Genomic DNA, 20,644 nt, shown 5'->3' on the forward strand with positions numbered 1-20,644 from the left:
TGCCATCAAGAAAAATAAACTATAAATACACTAGGGTTGGAGGGTAATATTCACAATGAGAAGTTAATTGCAAACATAAGCTAGTCATTCCCGTCTTAGATGCAGAGAAAATGGTCTTCCCTTGCCCATCCTCTAGCCAACACATGGGAGTAGGTGGAGTGCCCAATGCCTGCAAGAATCACATTCAAGGAGTTTTCTTAAGGCACCTTTTTAATATGGCTATTAACACTGCTAATATTAAGGCCAACATGATGTTCCAGCCCAGCTAAGCATGAGATGGCTCCAAATCTCATTCAGTGTGGGCAGGACAAGACAGGCTGCTTAGAATAAGAATCTCAGGTATAAAGAATTCAACCTTCTCCCACCTAAGAGAATTAAAAGGGGCAGCAACTTTACTTGTCCCTATCCCTCTTAAAAGCCTTCTTAACATTTGAAAGTGACTAGTCTTCAGTCCAACATTTGCGACGAGAAATGGATACTAGTGCATGACCCATCAATACAACAGTTAATGTTGGACCAAATGGCTTCTCTTCTTAAAAGAAGTCCTTGAGCTGAAGCAGTTACTAAGAGACAGCAAGTTTGTCCGCATACTAAGGGCTCGAGGAATGCACTGGTTTCCCAGAAGCATTTTATGCAGCATTGGCTCACTTAGGAAGTAAAATTGGCACTTATGTCTCCTCTGGTTAGCGAACCAGGGCTGAACAGCAGAACGTGGAGAAAGGGAAAAGTATAATGTTATGCAAGAAGCTTCAAAGGGCAGCTAATAGCTCTCTTCTCTGAAGGTCAGAAAGGCTGCCAGGAACAAGAGGTCATATACTGAGAGATTTTTTTTTTAAAAGACCCATCAGGGGCATCCCTCAACTCTGGTATTTAATCTACTCACATGCTCTTAATCATCGAGTTGGTTGCTGATGCTCAGGAACCAACCAGGCTTGGTGGACAAGATCTTTCTGCAGACCAGGTTTGACTGGAGAGTCAGACCTTCTCCCTCAGATTCCAGAGTGGACTGGAAGCATTTGGAACTGGAGGCTAATACCATAAAGAAGGCTTTTCCAGTAGCTCCTGACCACAAAGAATGGCTCTTTTGTTTATATGGATCTTTCTCTTAAGGACTAATTCCTTGGAGGGATTAACACTGTGAATTATTTCTATGCCAAACGAGCATAATAGGAAATTCAGTATTCTATTTCCATTTAACTTTCAAACAGACAGTGAGGAATAGAAGAGCAAGTTACTGCTAATACTACTAAAAACAAAGACAGTACATTTATATCATTTTAGAGAGCCCCAAGATCAGTTTTCATGAAAGCTCAACTCCAATTTAGACACCAAATTAAGCGGCCAGAAATTCAGGAATTGAGCAGCTAAGCACATCATACTGAGTTTTCTTGGCTTCTTAAAAGTCAAAACTGCAGAGTTCTGTGCACTTTTGGAAAAAAAAAAAAAAAAAAAAAATCAGACCAAGCTGGGCATACTGAGCCCTTGAAATCTGGAACCAGCAGGCTATTCAGCTATGAAGTGAAGAATCCAATCCTATTTATGTGGCACTTTTTTATCTTGGAAAATATAAACATACTTGATAAATGCACTTCACTAGTGAAATGCTGCCACCCTTGGGGCAACATGTAGCAGCTGGCTGCATAATATTAAGAACACTATGCACTGGTTTAGGACAGAGTACAAAGAATGCCATACCCAGCTCAAAACTGCAGGACAGGTTTAGATAAGCTAAACCAGAACAGGAATTTAGCCAGGACACTGAAGCTAAATGCAATTTTGAAAAAGGAACCAGAAACCCCCTCAAGGTTCTACAGACAATTAAGGAAGTTGGAAGTTATATTACCCAGTGTTTAAACACAGGGGAAATACTGCTGGCATATTTAGCAGGGAAGGCTTGGCAATGACTGACATCACAGCAAGTGTTATGACAGATATCAACTTATGCAAGTCACCAGGATTGTCAAGATTATGCATTATCTTCTGTTTTATGTAGAAAGATTAATATATTAAAGAAAAAACTTCAAAATCGAGTATTTTAAAGGGGAATATCAACATTTGAGCCCAAAGCCTCCACGCTGAGGGGGATAGGGAAGAGAAGATATCTATATCTATGGCAAAGGCATATTTGCCCTAACCTGCAACAGTAAAACATGGATGGAGTGTTCTGTTAGCACTAAAAGGTTACAAGGGTTTTAGATCTGTAAACATTTCCCAGAGAGGCAGACACGGGAGAACCAAAGAATTGACTGTAAAAATTTACAGTTATGCACTCATTAAAACAATTTAAACTGTTAAGAAAATCTCATGGTTTTATTGTGTAATGTAGCATTGAAACATCTGAACAAATGAATATCTGGGCTGTATAGGCTGCTGTTCTTTCCTTTCATTTCTTTGGGTTACTAAAGCAACTTGTCAGTACATAAACAAGCAACCTTTTGCATTATGGATTCTTTCCGAGGCATGCTGGTACAACACAAATTTCTCTTGTCAAATGCAGCTAAGTCTAACTTCCAAACATCATGCACAAGGAACTCATCTAGTGACAATGTAAACTCAGCAGAAGGGCAGATCACAGGTCTTGCTCACTCACTCGCTGCGGTGTTGCAGGTTTGTGTATGATATTTGGAATGTTCCGTGAGTGTGAATAATATCAGGAAGAGGAGAAGAGAAAGAAAGCACTGGTGCCTGGGGGATGCCAGCTCAGCCAAAGTTGTGCAACGCTAGCCTGAACATGTCATTGGTGCAAACCCAGGCATCGTTGATGTTCTTTAATAGAAACATCTGGTGGAATCCCATGATTGGATCTTCATCAGCCTGTGGAGAGAGGGGAAAAAAGGATTTTAATCAACTCGTAACTGTGCTAAATACATTAAAAAAAGAGCATGGAAATAAGACCCAGTAGTTGACGACAACAGTGACATCATGCTTTAATAAGATATACCTTCCACCTCAACAGATGTTCAGTTTTAACAAAACCAGAGGTTAAGATCTTAGATTTTCAGCAGAGATTTATAATCCAGTGATGCGAGATTTGTGTAGTGAAATTAAACAGTCACTGGTGCCTGACAGGGCTTCTGACAGTCAGAGGTTTACTGAAGATTTGGTATTATTATAGCAGCATTCTTACCACTACAGATGATGTTGTTCCTGTCTTTGCAGAAACAAGCCTTTTGAAGTCCTATTCATTCTTGTTCCCAAGAAAGAAGGTCCAGGAACAATCAGATGGTTAAGCATGAAGCAGTTTCATGAGAATCAAAATAGCTGAAATCAGCTAAAAATCTTTTTAGTTGCTGTCAGGCAGGCTGATCTGAAATGAAGCTTCTCTAGGAATCAGGAGCACTAGCAGAGCTTATTCATGTTAACTAGACGACGACTGGGGTACCAGTTTCTGAAATTATGTGGAACCTAGCTGGTCATGTGGTACCAACACCTGATTTCCAGGTAGATGTCTCATAAAATATACAAAATACCGCCTTAATTTTACTTTTCCATTTCAGTAATTATTGTAGTTGCCAAATGATAGTTTAGCATGGTAACAAAAAGCATCCAAGGAAACCTCTACAGGAAATACACCACACTAAATGTCTGAAAATTTTTCATTTCAGGTATAAAATGCTAAATTATACAAATCATCAAAACTGAGTTTGGGAAGACTCAGCCTACACAGTAGTTTTCCCACCATTATCTCAAGGTCCCTGGTTAAACCCTGTAAATTAAGTACATCTGTGTTCAGCAGGAGCGCTCCTATACAGGGCCATGCCGTTCAGCTCATAGAGCTCCCAAAGGGTCCAGAAATTTGGCAGCAGAGAAACAGCAAACAACACTGCTACCACCTCCCACCACCAGATTTCCAGATCTGTGGGGAGACCTTTGGGCCAGATGAGACAGCCTGCAGGTCAGATCTGGACCATGGACCAGAGGATGAGCACCACTGAGTTTAAGGATTGCAAAATGGCACCTTATCTGGAGACAAGTGATGAACCAAGCAAGAAAAACCATGCAGTTAAGAGCTATACATTTGTTGGTTAGAGATCAACAGATCCAAAACATGCAAGTGTTCTTCAACAGGCAGCTTGCTTTAGACTTTCTAAGCTTTTCAATACACTTTAAATACTACAAAATGTTTCTGGTTTGCTGGCTGCCACATGGCATGTTTGCTACACATGTTCAGGAAGCAGGTGGGAGGGTTTGCTTTCCTCAGAAGCATTGGGAGTTGGCTGCAACCAAGGCTGGGGATTTAGACTAGGGTGTGCCAATGCTTTTGCTGGGACTAAAACCCAGAGGTTCCTGGCTAGAAGGTCTTGCCCCTTGCTCAGGGTCAGATCAATTGTCACATCTGGAGTCAGGAAGGAATTCTACACTATGGTCAGATTAATATGGATTATAGGGGTTTTTAGCCTTCTACTGCAGTGGTGGGGCCTGGCCCCCTTCCTTGGATCTCTCAAGCATATTAAACAACCCTGACAGCAGCAGGACACTGGCCACCAGTGATCCCCTGCTTTATCTGTGGCAGGTTTGGGCACTATGGCTGCTTGCAGACATTACAAAAAACAACCAAACAGTGATTACTGGAAACAGCAGGGCATTATTTTGACCTGGCTCCACAGTGCATGTATAGATCGGGCACTTTAGTGGGGCTTTTTGGTGCTTTTAGCTAAAGCTGATTCAAGCAGCTGTTAGATAAAGTGCCAAAAAAACCCTACTGAAGTGCTCAATCTATACAAACATCAGGCGAGCCGAGTCCAACTAAGGCGCTGCCTCTTCTGGACATGCACAGGGCTCGATGTGGGAACGTGCCAAGTTTAAAGCACCATTTTGTTTTTTTAATGTTTGCAAGCAGCCTATGTCTTGTGGTAGTGTGGCAGAGTGGATTGTGTAGTACTAGTAATAGGTTAGACAAGGATTTGTATAAAATGGTTTGGATAGGGATGATGCTGCCTCAGACAGGGAGGATGGATGAGATAACCTCCAGAGATCCCTTCCAGCCCTATTTTTCTGATTCCATGAAAAAAAAGGAAACACTACTGCTCTACTCTTCATGTGGAGAACACACTTTCTTCTCAACCAACAGTAGGGCCTGGTGACAGCAATTCTATTGGCCTGAAACCCAAGATTAAATCAAACATTCTATTTTATTCCCTCCAATCAATAAGTCAATCTGAAAGAAACCTTATTGGAAACAACCAAGCAGTAGCTTTTCAGGTTTTGAATAGAGATTCCATGGTATCAGCATAATGTGAACATGCAACAGCTGTACTGGCATAGATGTTTCATAGATTTCATAGACACTAGGGCTGGAAGGGACCTCAGAAGATCATCAAGTCCAGGCCCCTGCCCCAGGAGGAGGAGGATCCCAGCAAGAAAAACATCCAGGTTTCTCTTGAAGGCATTCAAAGTAGGTGCTTGAGCCACCTCTGGCGGCAAGCTATTTCAGACCTTGGGGGCTCGGACAGTAAATGTTACACCTCAATCATTATCCTGCAATGTAACACCAGTTACTTTCAAAGGACAACGCTAGAAATGTCAATACAAAAACAGCATTCCCGGATACAGAGATTTTTCCATCCCTCTGTCACACAGAAGAGGCTAATGCCCTGAAACATGGCAGTTTAATCAATCCAAGCTTTTCTAAGCTATAAAATATAAATTTTCTTGTCAGTCATAATTATATAATCTCTTCATTGATCCTTCTAAACTTTGGCCAGTACCTTACATTTTGTGGCATTGGATTATTTCTATTAGTTTAGAAAGGAGTAATTTTTAAATATCTTAAAAGTTTTTTGCCCACTGATATTATCTGACATTTTCCATAGGTCATTAATAAAATCTATGAATGAAGCTAACCACTTGAATAAGGGGTATAAGTGACTAGAAGATAATAATCCATTCACTTCTACTTCTATTAACTTAATTTGGACTGGATTGCCATTTCCTGATAGATCTGACCATAGCTATTAACAGCTACATATTCTCTCTCTTGCCTTCCTGCTCTTGTTTAGGTTTCTTGTGCCTCTCAATAGTAGCATAAGTCACCTTATGTTAGGGGCTGGAAGGGACCTTACAGATCATCATGCTAAATCTATGAATTTTAACTTCATTTTTTGCCATCAAGGTACAATTACGTTTTTTAAAGATTTTAAACTTAAAAAAAAAAAATTTAAACCCCCTGCCTTCCCAAAGGAGAATACTGTCATGCTAATTTGTGAATATTTCTTCCTACTTCTTAAATATTGAACCTAATTACTCTTACTTACCTAGTTAATTTTACTTAATGGCCACTTGTTATTTCGGACTAAGAAAAACATCTTCTGTTATGCTTTAGAGCTAACAGTTTTGAGAAATTTAAAGATGTAGAGAAATTGCTCCCTTACGCTTCTTTATATAGACTGCCCATATATTTAGTCAGTAGAAGCCTCCCACTAATTTTTTTAATCTATTGTCACCACATTATACTCTCTCACGCAAAGACCAAAAGCGCCTAAACCTGATCATCAGGGGTTCAGGTTTTCCATTTCCCACAGAAAAATGGAGAAAACAACGAATTTTCCCCTTTGCCAAAGGAAACTGTGGATTTCTCATTTTGCCAGAGAAACCTGTGGATTCGCTCTCTTTGCAGTCTGGCAGAGTTCCAGCCTGCAGGGCCTGGGGGGGAGTGGGAGGAGGGCAGCCAGGTAAGGGGCTCCATGTGCATGTACATGCACATAGCTGCCAGGCAGCCTGGAAGGCAACTCCCCACAGGTAAGCATGTGTGTGTGTGTGTGTGTGGGGGGGGGGGGGGGGGGGGGGAGAGGGGAGGAGGAGGAGTTGGGGAGGAAACAGAAGGAAGAAGTTGGGCAAGGCTGGGACTACTGCCCAGCTGAGCACCACGTAAGACTTGGGGCCTGGGTTTACAATGTGCAGCCACAAGGCCATAGAAGGGAGCAGGACAGGGCTTCAGGTGGCTCGTCCAGGGGGCGGGGTTGGCTCCCCACCACTGTGCATGCTCCTGAGGAGCAGGGGGGACCCATGCCCTCCACATCTGTGTGAGAGCTGGGGGCGGGCTGCCCACTGTGGGCTTGGGCTCCCACCCTGCTGCCCTCCCCCAGGATCTCCACAGTCCAGTAGGTGCAACCTGGTGCTGCACAGCACAACAGGGAAAGATGGCTGCCCCTGTGCATCCCCTGTGCACACAGCACCAGCAGGGCTGGCGGCGTAGGGGTCGTAGCCCTTACTGCTGCCACTTGCGTAGGAGACGTGTCACCAAGGCAGCGTGGAGCACGTAGCAGTAAGCAGCTTTTCTGCATGGCCCCACTGTGCCCTGCAGTGCCAGGTCACACCCGCTGGGCTGCAGAGATCCTAGGGGAAGGCAGCAGGGTAGGAACCCGAACCCAGAGGGCAGCCCACACGTGCACAGATCTGGGGGATACAGGTCCCCCCTGCTCCACGAGAGTATGTGCAGCAGCGGGGAGCCAGCCCCACCCCCCCTACACAATCCTGCAGCAGGCAATGGGGGAGGGGGGGGCAGTCTGTGGACCTGGGTCCCTGGCTCCGTAGCTCTGGGCTTAACTTGTGACACATCTGCCAAAAAGACCCCAATTGATCTATGGCATCTCCTCCAATATAGCATTACTCCCACCACCTCTGCAGTCTAACCTGTCCTATCCAAACAGCTGGTAACCAGGTATCATACTTTTCTAGCCATATGTCAACCAACCATGTCAAGCTCCTGTTCCTTTGTACACATTTCAATTTAATCATTACACTTTTTACACTTCTTACATTTGTCCATATACATTCAATTTTGGGCTTTGGTCATGCCTGTAGGTATAACTTAGCCCTGACATCCTGTCCCTTTTCTAGAATGTACCTCCAATTAACATGTTTTCTATTTCAGCAATGATTTCTGTCCGATTTTATGCAGGATACAAATACAGGTTTCCCTCACTTTATGCTGTACTTGCGTTCCTGGAAAACAGCGCATAACTCATATTCGCATAAAGGAAACCCACTTTACAATGTAACAAATAGGGATACATTCCAAGACCTCGACTGTACTGACCCCCAGACCCATTTCTACCACTTCTACAAGACAATTTTGGTACTCGCCAACAGCAGGCAGTGCACACAAGCACAGGGTGGTGGTGAATGTTACCATAATGGGGATGGCAACTACAGAAACACATGTCATAGACAATGAGCGAGGAGCACAGATCCACACAGGAGACTATATTTTGGTGCACGTCACTCCCACAATGCACTGCACAAAGCAGCTGACTGCAGGCTTCCACCACATGGATCACAGAAGAGTGAATTTACCTCGCATATAACAAATTTTTGGTATAAAAAGGGTCATCACATAAGGGCAAATTCACATATACCGAACCCGCATAAAGCAAGGGAAACCTGTATACCTAAACAAGAGAGAGTTTTGTTCCAGCTCAAGGTGTCCCCTGGCTCCTGGGGATGTTCCCAGCTCAAGTCAATTTAAAATCATCTCCTGCCCCAAAAATATAGTCCATTTCTGTACCAACAGTCAGGTCCCAAATGGGTTAAGATAGAGCCCATGCTCTCCCTGTATATTCTTCTTTTCCTCCCAGTTTCCTCACTATCTAGTTCAAACCCCTCCTTCTTTATGCCAGATGCTCCATGAATCAAAAATTATGTCTAGGTGGACTGCATACAGAAGGGTAGGAATATCAGAGTGCATTATATTTAAAGACTGTGATTCATGTTTACCTTCCAGGACCTTCTACAGCAAGTGAAGACAAAGCATGACTTTTTTCTCCTCTTATCTGACTAGAGACGATTAATTCAATTTCCTTTTCACTATCACCCTCTGCCTATGGTCAGGTTGCAGATTCATAACTACCTTCCTACTTCAAAGGAAGAGACAATTGGGTAGATGAAGGCTCAAGACAAAGAGTTAAAGTCCCAGGTTCTTTCAGATTTCAATCATCTCATTTGGTGTGAGTTTTCAACAAAGTACTCACCATGCATCACACAAACATTCAAGTTTCCTAAGCAACTTGCATTTTCCCTTTTGAAACCAGAACTGTTAAGATCATGGGACACTGCATACAGAATTAGTTATTCAAAATGTGTCCTGCAGCAATCACTTCCAAATCCACACTCCATCCATGGGCATTTGGAGAACCACAGAGCTGTTATATTGTTTCAAGAATGCACAAGCCCCAGCCATGCAACTTGCACGCTACAAGTTCAATCAATGTCTAAGAGCGAGCAGAGAGCACTCCTTACTCAGCACGGACAGTGAAGACCACCAGGAACGGAGGGAGGACAGAGGTTAAACGTTGTGGAGAGCTAGCCTGAAGACTTCGTTGGTGCACACCCAGGCACCTTGAAAATTTTTCAACAAAAAAGTTTGATGGAAGCCTAGAACTTGGTCATCATCTGCCTGAGCAGGATAGAGGAAGAAAAACATTACTAAAAAAATGCTCTAAAAACATAGAATGCCATTATTATTGCTGGATTTGGCCGAGGGAGGTCTCTGAATGCAGGTCAAAATAATGGGCCTCAAAAATGTCTCCTCTTCCTGGCTGAACAAACAAATGCTCAACAGCAGCACAGGCACTTGTAACATGGAAAAGCAGCAAGAAATGGTAGAAACAAAATAAAGGTAAACAGATATACCAAGTTTATCACCTTTTCCATACACCAGGGATGTCAAATGCATCTGGCCCTGCAGGCCTGATGAAGGTAACCAGCCAGTCCAGGAGCTGGACCAGGTGGGGGGCAGGATGGGGTAACATGCAGTGTGGATTCTGGACTGGTTGGGGTGGGGGCTGCATGTGACCGTGTATCCCAGGCACTGCTCACGAGGCCAGTCCAGCAGTATGTTGGTCAACTAGGATCCAGGGGCAGCAACGGAGGTTAGATGATTGGACTCTGTGGGTCAGATCTGGCCTGTAGGCCATATCTTTGACACCCCTGTCACGCACCAATTCCAAATGTAGTCATGATGCAATACCATACTGCACATAATCTGGTTTCCTCACTCTGACTATAAGCCATTTTATATGAAGAGAGTTTATTGTTAGCTCCAAGGTAAATTGAAAGGCTGGTTTAAGAAACTGTCTGCCCAGGTCAGTAAGAATCCAGACAATCATACAACACTTTTCAAACAGACAACTGTAAGGCTAAGGGGAAACAACCCAGAAGAGATGGAGAGAAAGTGGATAATTAACTTTCAGCATTTTGTCAATAAAATTTATCATAAAAGATTAAGAGAGGTTTTCTGTGGAAGAAGAGTGGGATTTTCAGGTCTAACAGACTTTACTTGTAATTTGTATTCCCAAATCAGTTGAACATATCTGGAAATCCCATTAAAAAACCACATGAAGTATGGCCACTTTTTTGCTAGCATGTTGCAAAGATCAGCTTTTCACATACTTTCTCTCTCCAAGAAGATATTTTAATAAGGACCACAACAAGGTGGATTTGATCTAAATCAAATCTATGTAAATCACGATTTAAAAATCATGATTTATATAACTGGTCAGGAAGCCTTGATTTAATCAGTTTTCTGCAGAAAATCAAATCCACCTTGTGTGGTCCTTATTAAAGCTTCAAGAAGTTAAAAGAATAAATGATATCAAACAACAGGAGTTTTGTGCATCAATGTAATCATTGTTTTCTACAAAAAGTGCATTCTTGTTGTTTGATATCATTTATTCATTTAACTTCTTGCAGCTTTGCACTTTTAGATAACAGGTAAGCGCTTGACTGTGCGTATACAAACTTGCAGGGAGACAATAGGGCTGATAGGTGGGTAATCGGTCTGTTCTCTCTCATTTCTATATACTGTTGTTAACAAGGATGTTATCTCTGGAGGCAGCAAACTCTCTCTAAGCCTGAAGAAGGGCATTTGTGCCCAAAAGCTCACAAAGAACAATTTTTCCAACCATTTAGTTGGTCTAATAAAAGATATCACATCTACCCAAAGAACCTTGTCTGCCTATGATCTCTGGAAACATAAATCCACACTTTGAGAACTGAAACTAAGCATCAGTTATACTTAATGGGATCTTCTAGATTGAGCACTGAATCCCATTGGATAGAATGGTTTTCTTTAATCTTCACTAATCTATAGAGGAGCCTCTGGGAACCCCATAAGATTAGGCCCCTAATAGAGTCCATGGCCTGTTGGGACCTATTTATAAAACGTCTAAAAATGTTACATAAACATATTGTCTCAAATAGTATAATATTAGAAGTCATAATCTCTATTCCATGATATAAAAAAATCTGATTAAAACAAAAAATCCAGTTGTTTTTTTTTAATTGTTGATTTTTATGCACCCTGGGACCACATAACAGGAGCAGGAAAAGTCCAGCCTGCAGGCCAGACTGGCCCTGCAGCAGACTCCATTTCCCAGCAACCCATGCCTGTATCAGGTGGCCAGTTTCCATGGAGACCCCAGCAGCAGCAGTGCCATGACAGTTCAGGGACAGGGTTTCCATGGAGACTGGCCCCCGCAGTGCTGGCAAGGTGTACAGCTGGACAGGGAGCTGCTCCAGGACTGGAGCTGCGATCTTGCAGCTGTGACAGTGTGGTCCGGAGCAAAGCAGGGCTGCGATCCACTGCCCATACATCCTAGATTTGGGAGGGTGAAAGGAATACCCAGCACTGCCACTACTGGGGTCTCTGTGGAAACCAGCCACCGCAACTCAAGCACAGGCTGCCTGGAAACAGAGTCTGGTCATCGGCCAGATACAACATTTTGCCCAGCCCTGATACAAAAGGTCCCCAAAGGGTAACAGCCTACATAAAATACCACAGCTTTTAAAAGCTCAGCTTTGGAAATGTATGCACTTATCCCAAGTGGTACTTTTAAAGTATTTGCCATTGCAATTTTGTGGACAGAGTGAAGTAAAAACCAGCAAGTTGTTTTTAAGTCTGCTATTTGACCTGCTGTATGAAAGTCAGTTTATGCCTCATTTTTTACCTCCCAAGAATATTTTCCTTCCTCTGTATCATGCCCATGACCTATAAATTAATGCTGCCCAAAAGCTTAACTTTATTCAGGAGTTAAAAATTAGCTTTGCCCACGTATTCAGGATTTCATTCATGTGCTACTCTGGATACTGCTGTTTTAACACACTACTAAACTCCATAATAAAATGCTTACACTGACTCCTGTTAGCATTCTACTTCAGTACCCAACACAAAGACAGACAGGCTTTTTGGTACAAATCTAACACCTACTTTAAGTGTTTAACTTGCTACACAGTAATGGGGGGGAGCAGGGGAGGAATCAGATTCAACACTACATTATATGGTTAGTCAGCAAATGCTCCATGTACTCAAGTGTACATTGTTAAACAGCCCCACACACCATCCTGTGGTCTCTTTAGTACTTGGGTAAAACTTGGCAAGCTAAGACATTCAGAGAGATATGAAGTACACAAAGCATCAAAAACACCATATATGATAAATTCACAAACTATACAGAATATCACCCTCATGCTCTTACCACAGAAGCCAAAAACAAAATCTGTAGTACCTGCTTCCTTAAGGAAATCATAGGCAGGGATCCATGATATATATACACACCATGACTATAGTATTTTTTATGGAATGCATACTTTGCTATAGGATATAATCCAGTTAAAACAGATTTCTATCTTGCCCAGGAAGACACATCCAGTGCTGTGTGCAGGGTTAACCAAAGCAGCATCATGTGCTGAATTTGACAGCCTGAGATAATGTCTTAGACTCAAACAGCTTTTCTGTCACCTTGACTATGGCCCCATGTGCTCCAAGATTCTAAGAATGACAAATTGAGTGTTCCCTCCACCCCACATGTTCAAAGAAATCTAACATTTTTTTCACAGAGCAGTTACTTGATACAGCCAGGTATCTGCACTGTGCTTCTCCTGCATCTCTGCAGCTACCTCGTTTCCTTCAGATTTTTTCACTAAGTTAACTGTATCATAGTGCTTGCTCCCAGCACTGTTACTTGGAACCAGACAGCAGGAGTCCAACTGGAAGCCAGACTAGGGGTCCAGCTGGAATGCTAGAAGAACTGTACAGCTACTGAGACCTGGAAAGCCAAATAAAACTGACTTCAGTAGCTCCTACATGGTCATTCACACCCAAGTCCCTGCCCCATGCTGAAGGCAGTTACATGCCAGACTACTTAATCCACTGATTTGCAACCGGAGTGCCACAGTACAGTTGGATACGCAAACACCTGATTCACAAGCTAAACCCCAAGATTTTGACCCAGTGTCAAAAACATTCTGACCTGCTGTGGTCTGAGTTATTTGTAACAGAACTGCTCTATTATTTTTCCATAGTCATAAAGCAAGTAAAAGTTAAGAGATGGCATTTTCTAAGGTTGTCTCGAGTCTAGACAAGTTAGAACAACTAACTTAACTATGGGAGCTAAGACCTAGGCTAGGAGTGTCAAATTCATCTGGCCCCATGGGTCAGATAAGTGGTGTGGGATCAGTGCATGGGCCAGATGAATGGTGCAGAGCCAGAGCCATAGACCAAATCAGGTCCATGAATCCCCCTCCACCCACCCATGTCAGATTCAGTACGTGTGATGCCAGCTTCAACTGGCCCACAACATTGCAGGAAGAGACCCAGCATCCCAGGTGCTTAGCTTCCACCACAGGAACAAGATGCCAGCTGGGGCTCCAACAACATGGGTTTCATCTAGGCTCTTAGCTGCCACCAGAGTAAGTTCCCCCATTGCAGCTGGAGTTAAACTGAACCCAAAAGGTCTTGGCCTCTGTCTATTCAACTAATTTTACTGCTATTTTAAAATTTCCCAACAGCAAGTCCTGGATTTAGATGCATTTCTCATCCTAAGGCTTATTTTAAATTAGTAACCCAACAAGTCCCCTCCAACAGCCTTCAGGACCAGACATGGCTAGTTTTAGTCATGGGACCAGACAAGGCTAGTTTTGTTCAAAAGCAGAGCAGGTGACAGCATAAACATCATGTTCACTGCAAACTGAATTCTTCTGGGCAAAAATAATCTGATGCAGTGTCAAGTGGAGCAGTCTCTTTAGTGGCCCAAGCTTACAATGTTACACAGTTACATAGATGTAGGGTTGGAAGGGACCTAAGTAGATCATCAAGTCCGACCCCCTGCCCTGGGCAGGGATGAATACTCGGCTCATATGACCCCTGGTAGGTTTGAGCTCATATGACCCCAGCTAGGTGATTATCAAGCCTCCTCTTAAGGACCCCTAAGGTAGGATTTACCATTTTGTAAATCTATTTTGGCCAGAAAAACACTAGGACTTCAGTAACTCACCTGCAACCTCCTTGGAGACAGGACTTAAGCTACATCTTAGTCAATCCTACTCTCTCATCCTGTGGCTGATAAACCTTAATTTAGCAACTTACAGAGAAACAGAATAGCAAACCTCTACTAAAGGATTTACCAGTTAGTGCAGAACTATCCAGAAAGTAGGCCACTAGGGATTAAGTTGCAGTCCCCAGACTCCTGCCTAGTTGCCACACCACCACTGCTCTGGCTGCATCAGCGTCCATAGTCTCCTGGCTCCCCTTCTGGCTTCCACCCCTGAAGATGGGAGAGGAAGCCCACAGTGGTGGGGTGGGGAGAGGAGCAAGCCCACACTGGTGCAGCCTGTGGGGCATGCAGCCCCTAGCCACTTGGGAGCTGGGCAGCCTTTATTTAGTACAAAAGGACTTGCCTCTACACTTCCATGGACTGACTGGGGCTGAGGGCAGATGGAGGAATTCTCCTGAAATCATATGATCAAGTTAACTGAACCTACATCTTGCAAAAGCATTATAAACTGTTATCTTTGAGCAGCAACTGTATCAATTAAGATCTTTATGACAATAATGGCACCAATGTGAAGGAAAACCATGATATTTAAATGCTATGCCATGTAACCCCTGCCTTATATGACCCAAATGGACCACTGTCAAGATGCTGATTTTAACAAGGCTGTTTATCTGGAATGTCAAATGGTTTTCTTCCAGCCTTCTATCCCAGAAGCATGTCCAAATGTAGGCTTTAACAAGTGCCTTCAATACAGGCCAATTCCTTCAAAAAGAGAAGATTGAATATCCTAGAGAAAGTAAGACATTACCATATATTCCTCTTAATGGAAAGAAAAATTTACCTTAAGTTGTCCCACTACCATACTGAGTATGCAGCTGTCAGGAGTAGGCTGGTGGTCTTGTGCTGTGATGCTGTGCTGTATTTTCTGAAAGGGGAGGCTCTAAGACAAGAAGAAAAAGAACAGGGTTAGCAGATGGAAAGTGTTCTTCTCACCCTGCAGTTCATTACATTACACAAAGTCAGTCAGTTAGATCCAACAGCATGAAATATTGAACTACTCTGGCCATAGGCACCACGAGTTTAGGTTCTCAGGGTCACATGGAGATGCTGTTGGTCAGCAATTCAGTGTGTGAATTTCTCAAGACTGGTCTAAGGAATAGTTTTTCAGATGATCACCCCATAAGGTCCATCTGATGGTGAAAAAGATGCAGTATACACCCATTAAATGCCAACATCCCAACTCTGAAAACATCCCACCTCTGGAAAATTCAACAAGATATCCATGCCAGAAAGGTCTTTCAGAATTTCATATTATTGTATGCCCTCATCTCAGAACAGTGGGTCTTTCTTCTCTCCTCACTCCCATTCTGTATTTCACTAATTTCACTATTACTCTTATTCTTTCTTTTCAGTTATTGCCAACTCATAGAGAGGCAACAGAATATTGCTAACCTACACTGCACTGGGGTGACCACAGCCAACATTTTTTAAAGACACTTAACTCCATCTCCACTAGGTGCTAATTAGTACTTAAATGTGTTTGCTTTTTTCCCTTTAATGTAGCTAGATCAGGCCTTCCATATTAAGCCTATAAATGAGCTGAAGTTCTGGTCACTATAAGATGTAGTGCCAAGAACTGATTTTTAAACAAACGCCTTGTACATGGCACTGAGACAGGAGGTAAGATGTTTTGAGCCCGATACTTGGGTGGTACCAGACAAGGCAAAAACCTGTTCTCTCATCAGTACAGCATCCAAATCTAATAAAATAAATGTTAAGGGAGGGATCCTAATAAACAGTAATATAACAAAAAGTTATCATAATTAGTAAAGGTTTTGTAGATCAAGTAATGCCTCAATGACATCTGTGCAATCCTGTTGCCTTTCAGGGGTTTGTACAATGTCACCAATTAGAATTTAGCAAACCAGTCAGTCGAAGCAGAAGGAATTCAGTCCTGCTTCCTTCTCTCAGCTCTGCTGGCTCTGTAGATTCTCATAAGACAAAGGCAGGCCCTACAAGGAGAAGCTAAGGGACCTGAACCTGTTCAGCCTCCACAAGAGAAGGCTGAGAGGAGATCTAGCGGCCTACTACAAACTAGTCAGAGGGGACCAGCAGGCACTGGGGGAGTCCCTGTTCCTCCGAGCACTACCAGGAGTGACCAGAAATAACAGTCACAAGCTGGCAGAGGGTAGATTCAGACTAGACATCAGCAGGCGCTACTTCACTGTCAGGGTAGCTAGGATCTGGAACCAACTTCCAAGCAAAGTGGTGCTGGCTCCTACCCTGGGGGTGTTTAAGAGGAGGTTAGATGAACACCTTGCTGGGGTCGTTTGACCCCAGCGCTCTTTCCTGCCATGGCAGGGAGTTGGACTTGATGATTTGCTCAGGTCCCTTCCGACCCTTCCAACTATGAAACTATGAAAGTGTTGAATGTGGAGTCAAGTTGGAAGGTGCTCACCACTGCCCTGTGTTCCTCACTCATGTTCTTAGAAGAGTTTAATTCCCAAAATTCAAAACACTGCAAAGCCAAGAAATTAAGTTAAGGTGATTCCTCCCATACAACTGCATCCTTAGGGCAGAGGCCGTCCCACTAGAGAGATCAGAGCAGCTGGTGCTCTCCAGAACAGTGAAACACTCTTGAATTGTGTAAAGTGGGAGGGCTGACTAGAAATTCGTTAGTCATAAAAACTGGCAGGTTTGGGATATGGTACTGTTATATCTCATCTCCCATGGCCATCTTCACATGGGGCAGAGGTAAAGTGGCTTTGCTTTTATCCCATAAAGATTTAACTTGCACTCACTATCATAATATCTCTGCATCTTCCAGTCAAGCATTGAGCTACAAAGCACCTTGCTTTGTACCCCCATCTCATCCTATCCCCAGTGGAAGGAACTGTACATCCTTAATTTCTGTGAAAGTTAATTTCATAGCCTTTGACTAGCTTTTGAGAAATCCGTCTCCTGAACAAACAAGTTTTTATACCTTATGGCAGCCGGTTCTAGTGCTGCGTGGGAAGTATCATTAGCTCAGCATTTCCTGGTGTCCACCACCATTTGTTTTTAACCTGTACTTCTATCCTTCTGCAAGGGGACCTTAAATTAGGCACACATCCTAATTTATTGCAGTCAAATTCTATGGTTTACAATTAAGAGCCCAGTCTAGAAAAATGTTTTTGTGGGTACTGCCCATACAGTTTTAGACTGAATCAACAGAAATCAGCCACAAATGATCAGTATCACTTACTGGGCTCCTGCCTCAAATTGACCATCCTGCTCCACTCCTACCTGGGACCCATTCTGCCTTTTTCCTTCCCTTTTGCACAAGGAAATACCAGGGGTATTTCTTAGTGAAGGATGAAACTGATTAAATACTTCTTCATTCAAAATTTAACATTAAATAATCAAGTCACATTCGTTTAATGCATGTTTCAAGTGGAATATTCTAAGTGAAAATATCAGCAACATCCTTTGAAAAATATCATGCCTATAAGTAGCACAACAGAGGGCCTTACAGGGTTTACTGAGCTACTGTAAAAGCAAAGCAATCTCAGTCATCAACCTGAACTAAATACAAACACACACAAAATTCCTCCTTGAGTCTCTACAGTTCAGTGATGGGATCAGTCAGCTAAATATGGATTCTCTCTTCCGGAAGCAAACAAATATTAGGCCTTGCTTGTTCATATAAGCTCTTTAACAGAAATGCTTACTGTAAGAACTTCTAAAGTATGAAACAGTATCACTCTCCCAGCTTTCTAGTACATTCAAGTACAAATATTCTTTATATATGCTACCACTGTAGCCTAGAAGCAGTCAATAGCCATAAACTATCTTGGACTGACATCTCTTTTCCTAAAGGATCAGGCAGCAAGGTCTTTTTGAAAGTTTGGGCCCACAGGAGCAGGATTGTACAACTCTCTCCAAGGCAGGGGCGGACAATTATTTTGGGCGGAGAGCCGCTTACTGAGTTTTGACAAGCCATCGAGGGCCGCATGATAGGCAGCCTGGGGCAGATAAATATTAATTTTCTAAATTTTTTAGGGGCCCCATGGGCTGGATAGAGTAGCCTGGTGGGCTGCATCCAGCCCCTGGGCCACAGTTTGCCCACCCCTGCTCTAGGGAAACCACGTGCCCTACTTTCAGAATTTACTTTACAAAATAAAAATTTCGGGGAAAATTAGAAACTATTATCCACAGCATTTAAACACAAACTTACAGGTGTTTAGAGCACTATTTCCTGAATTAAATGAACTCCAAGAGTGATAAAACTGCAGGCAACCATGTACAGTCTCTGAAAATGAAATACAGGACTTGTCACTTGACAAGTCAGTGTGGGCAGCTGCTACTTCCATGACAAATGCCATGACACAATAATCATTACAATTCCTGGATGCTCTAGAATCAAACTGGCTCCCCTTGGAGACAGAGGAAGCATCTCCAAAGTTGTGAACTGCAATGAAGAGTAGACATCTAAGTCCAATAAAAATAAATTTGACCACCAAGTTCCTTCATCCCTTTTAGGCAATGACCAGCTATGATGCTGTAAGCTAGCAACCTGTGGGTGAAGTAGAGTCAGTTCCTACTCATCAGGTCTCAAACAGCCCAGAAGAACATCCCAGACAGCTTAAAAAGAGAACACTTCAGTGCTCTGAACCTTAACTAGCAGATCAAACTTTCCAATTCTTTTGAAAAGAGAAAGAATAAATGTTCTGTGAAATTAATATCCTGAGTACTTCAGAGCCAAATGAGACAAAAGTTAAATTAGAACCTGCCTTGCCTAACACATCCAAAGCGCAATCACTTCTCACACGGAACTCTAGGGGTAATATTTTCTGAACACCTAAGCCATTTGGAAGCATTAAGTCACTTCTGAAATTTTTACTCCAGCTGAGGAACAAAGCAATTTAGATACTGAGAGCTCTATGCCAGACCAGATGTTTGAAAAAAAACTCAAAACAACAAAACCACAGACTTACGGAGAGTTTTTCAACAATAGCTGCTTTGCCCTGGAATTGCTGCCCTTCCCATGTAAGGCATGATGCATCAATCTGAAAGAGACAAGAAAATGTTAAGTCTCATCCTTCCGTCCCTCTTAAACATAGCAAGAAAAGACCTACTAACAACATGTCGGTCCTTAGATGTTTCTGAAACAGAGCTCACCCTGGCTTCAGAGATTAAGCATTCAATTTCTCCAAGAGAACTGGAGCATTATATTTTGTATGCTTCTCTACAAAGCAATAAACTCCATACACCAATTAAATGCTTGCACTGTTACCTATAGCTAGATCAGTTGATTGGTAGTCGTATTTATAAGGGAAAGAACTACTTATCCTGTAGCCTTAGAACACAGCTGTGAGGAAATTATCTGAAGAGAAGAAAGGGGGAAGGAACCCAAAGACCAAATGCAATGCAAATGGCATTATGTGGGGCTAGACAGTAATAAAACTTCACGAACAGGATTCTGTCAGTCAAAAAAAAAAAAAAAATATTTGTTCCACTTATGTCAGAGAACAGAAAATAAGTCCCCCTCGTCTTCTACAGAAGGAATTAAAGAAGGCTAAGAAGAAAAGGGACAGGAAAGAGATCACTGAAGCAAATATAAATCCTTCATGCTCCTTTACAAATCCAGTAAAAAATAAATTACAGAAATGTACAATTTTAGAAGATCAAAAATGTTCACATAAAAAGGCCAGATGGTTCTCTATAAAGTTGTCTAATACTTTGGCCAATTTAGATTGAGACAGACATTTTGAACACTTAACATGTAAAAGAGGCTAGAGGCCTGCCCTATCTCTGGTCTGTTAAAGCCACTTAGCACATTCAACAGAGTATCTGGTCAGCAAATGCACTCAGAGATGTCTCAGTCCCATGAAGTGAAGAGTAGATTATTTGAATAAACCTTTTTTTTCAATACATCCTTGATTTAGCTTAATTTTTCCAAAGCTTCAACCCAACTGAAAGATTTTGTTCTGTTACAATTTTAATGTCTACATTTAAATGAATTATAAGCACAGTTTAAGCAAGTGTCATTAGTATCAGGATTTTTCCTGAACATTATAGATTTATTGGCAAGCCACTGAAAATATGAAAACTAGTACTCACAACTGCTTATAAAACCAAAGTAGCATGTAGTCTGTGTCCATACAAAAATGCAACAAATTAAGCATTGAATAAAAGGTCAAATTTGTGAAAGTTTTCTGTAACAGTATAAATTTTTATAGTATAGCATTTTAATGCCAAATCACCATCCACAATCCAAAAAAGCATCACTTCACTACACCACTACTACTCAATTGGCTGAGGATGCACAAGATTTTGCAAATTAAATTACCTGAGACAGAAAGCCAGAGATGAAATTTTGTGTGTTCCCATTC

General features: G+C 42.3%; 1 protein-coding gene across 2 annotated transcripts in view; it reads right to left on the minus strand.

Moving 5' to 3' along the window:
- Nucleotides 1-2,282: 2,282 nt before the first annotated feature.
- Nucleotides 2,283-20,644, minus strand: part of NUTF2 (nuclear transport factor 2) — a 78,808-nt gene continuing 60,446 nt past the window's right edge. For both annotated transcript variants that reach the window (XM_006278089.4, XM_019488970.2), the window contains exons 3-5: nucleotides 19,247-19,318; nucleotides 15,112-15,210; nucleotides 2,283-2,814 (exon numbers count right to left, since the gene is read on the minus strand). In XM_006278089.4, the coding sequence (XP_006278151.1) occupies nucleotides 2,701-2,814; nucleotides 15,112-15,210; nucleotides 19,247-19,318 (285 nt within the window). In that variant the 3' untranslated portion in view covers nucleotides 2,283-2,700. The remainder of the gene's footprint in view (nucleotides 2,815-15,111; nucleotides 15,211-19,246; nucleotides 19,319-20,644) is intronic.

This window comes from Alligator mississippiensis, chromosome 10 (genome assembly GCF_030867095.1).
Source record: "Alligator mississippiensis isolate rAllMis1 chromosome 10, rAllMis1, whole genome shotgun sequence".
NCBI classification, from domain to species: Eukaryota; Metazoa; Chordata; order Crocodylia; family Alligatoridae; genus Alligator; species Alligator mississippiensis.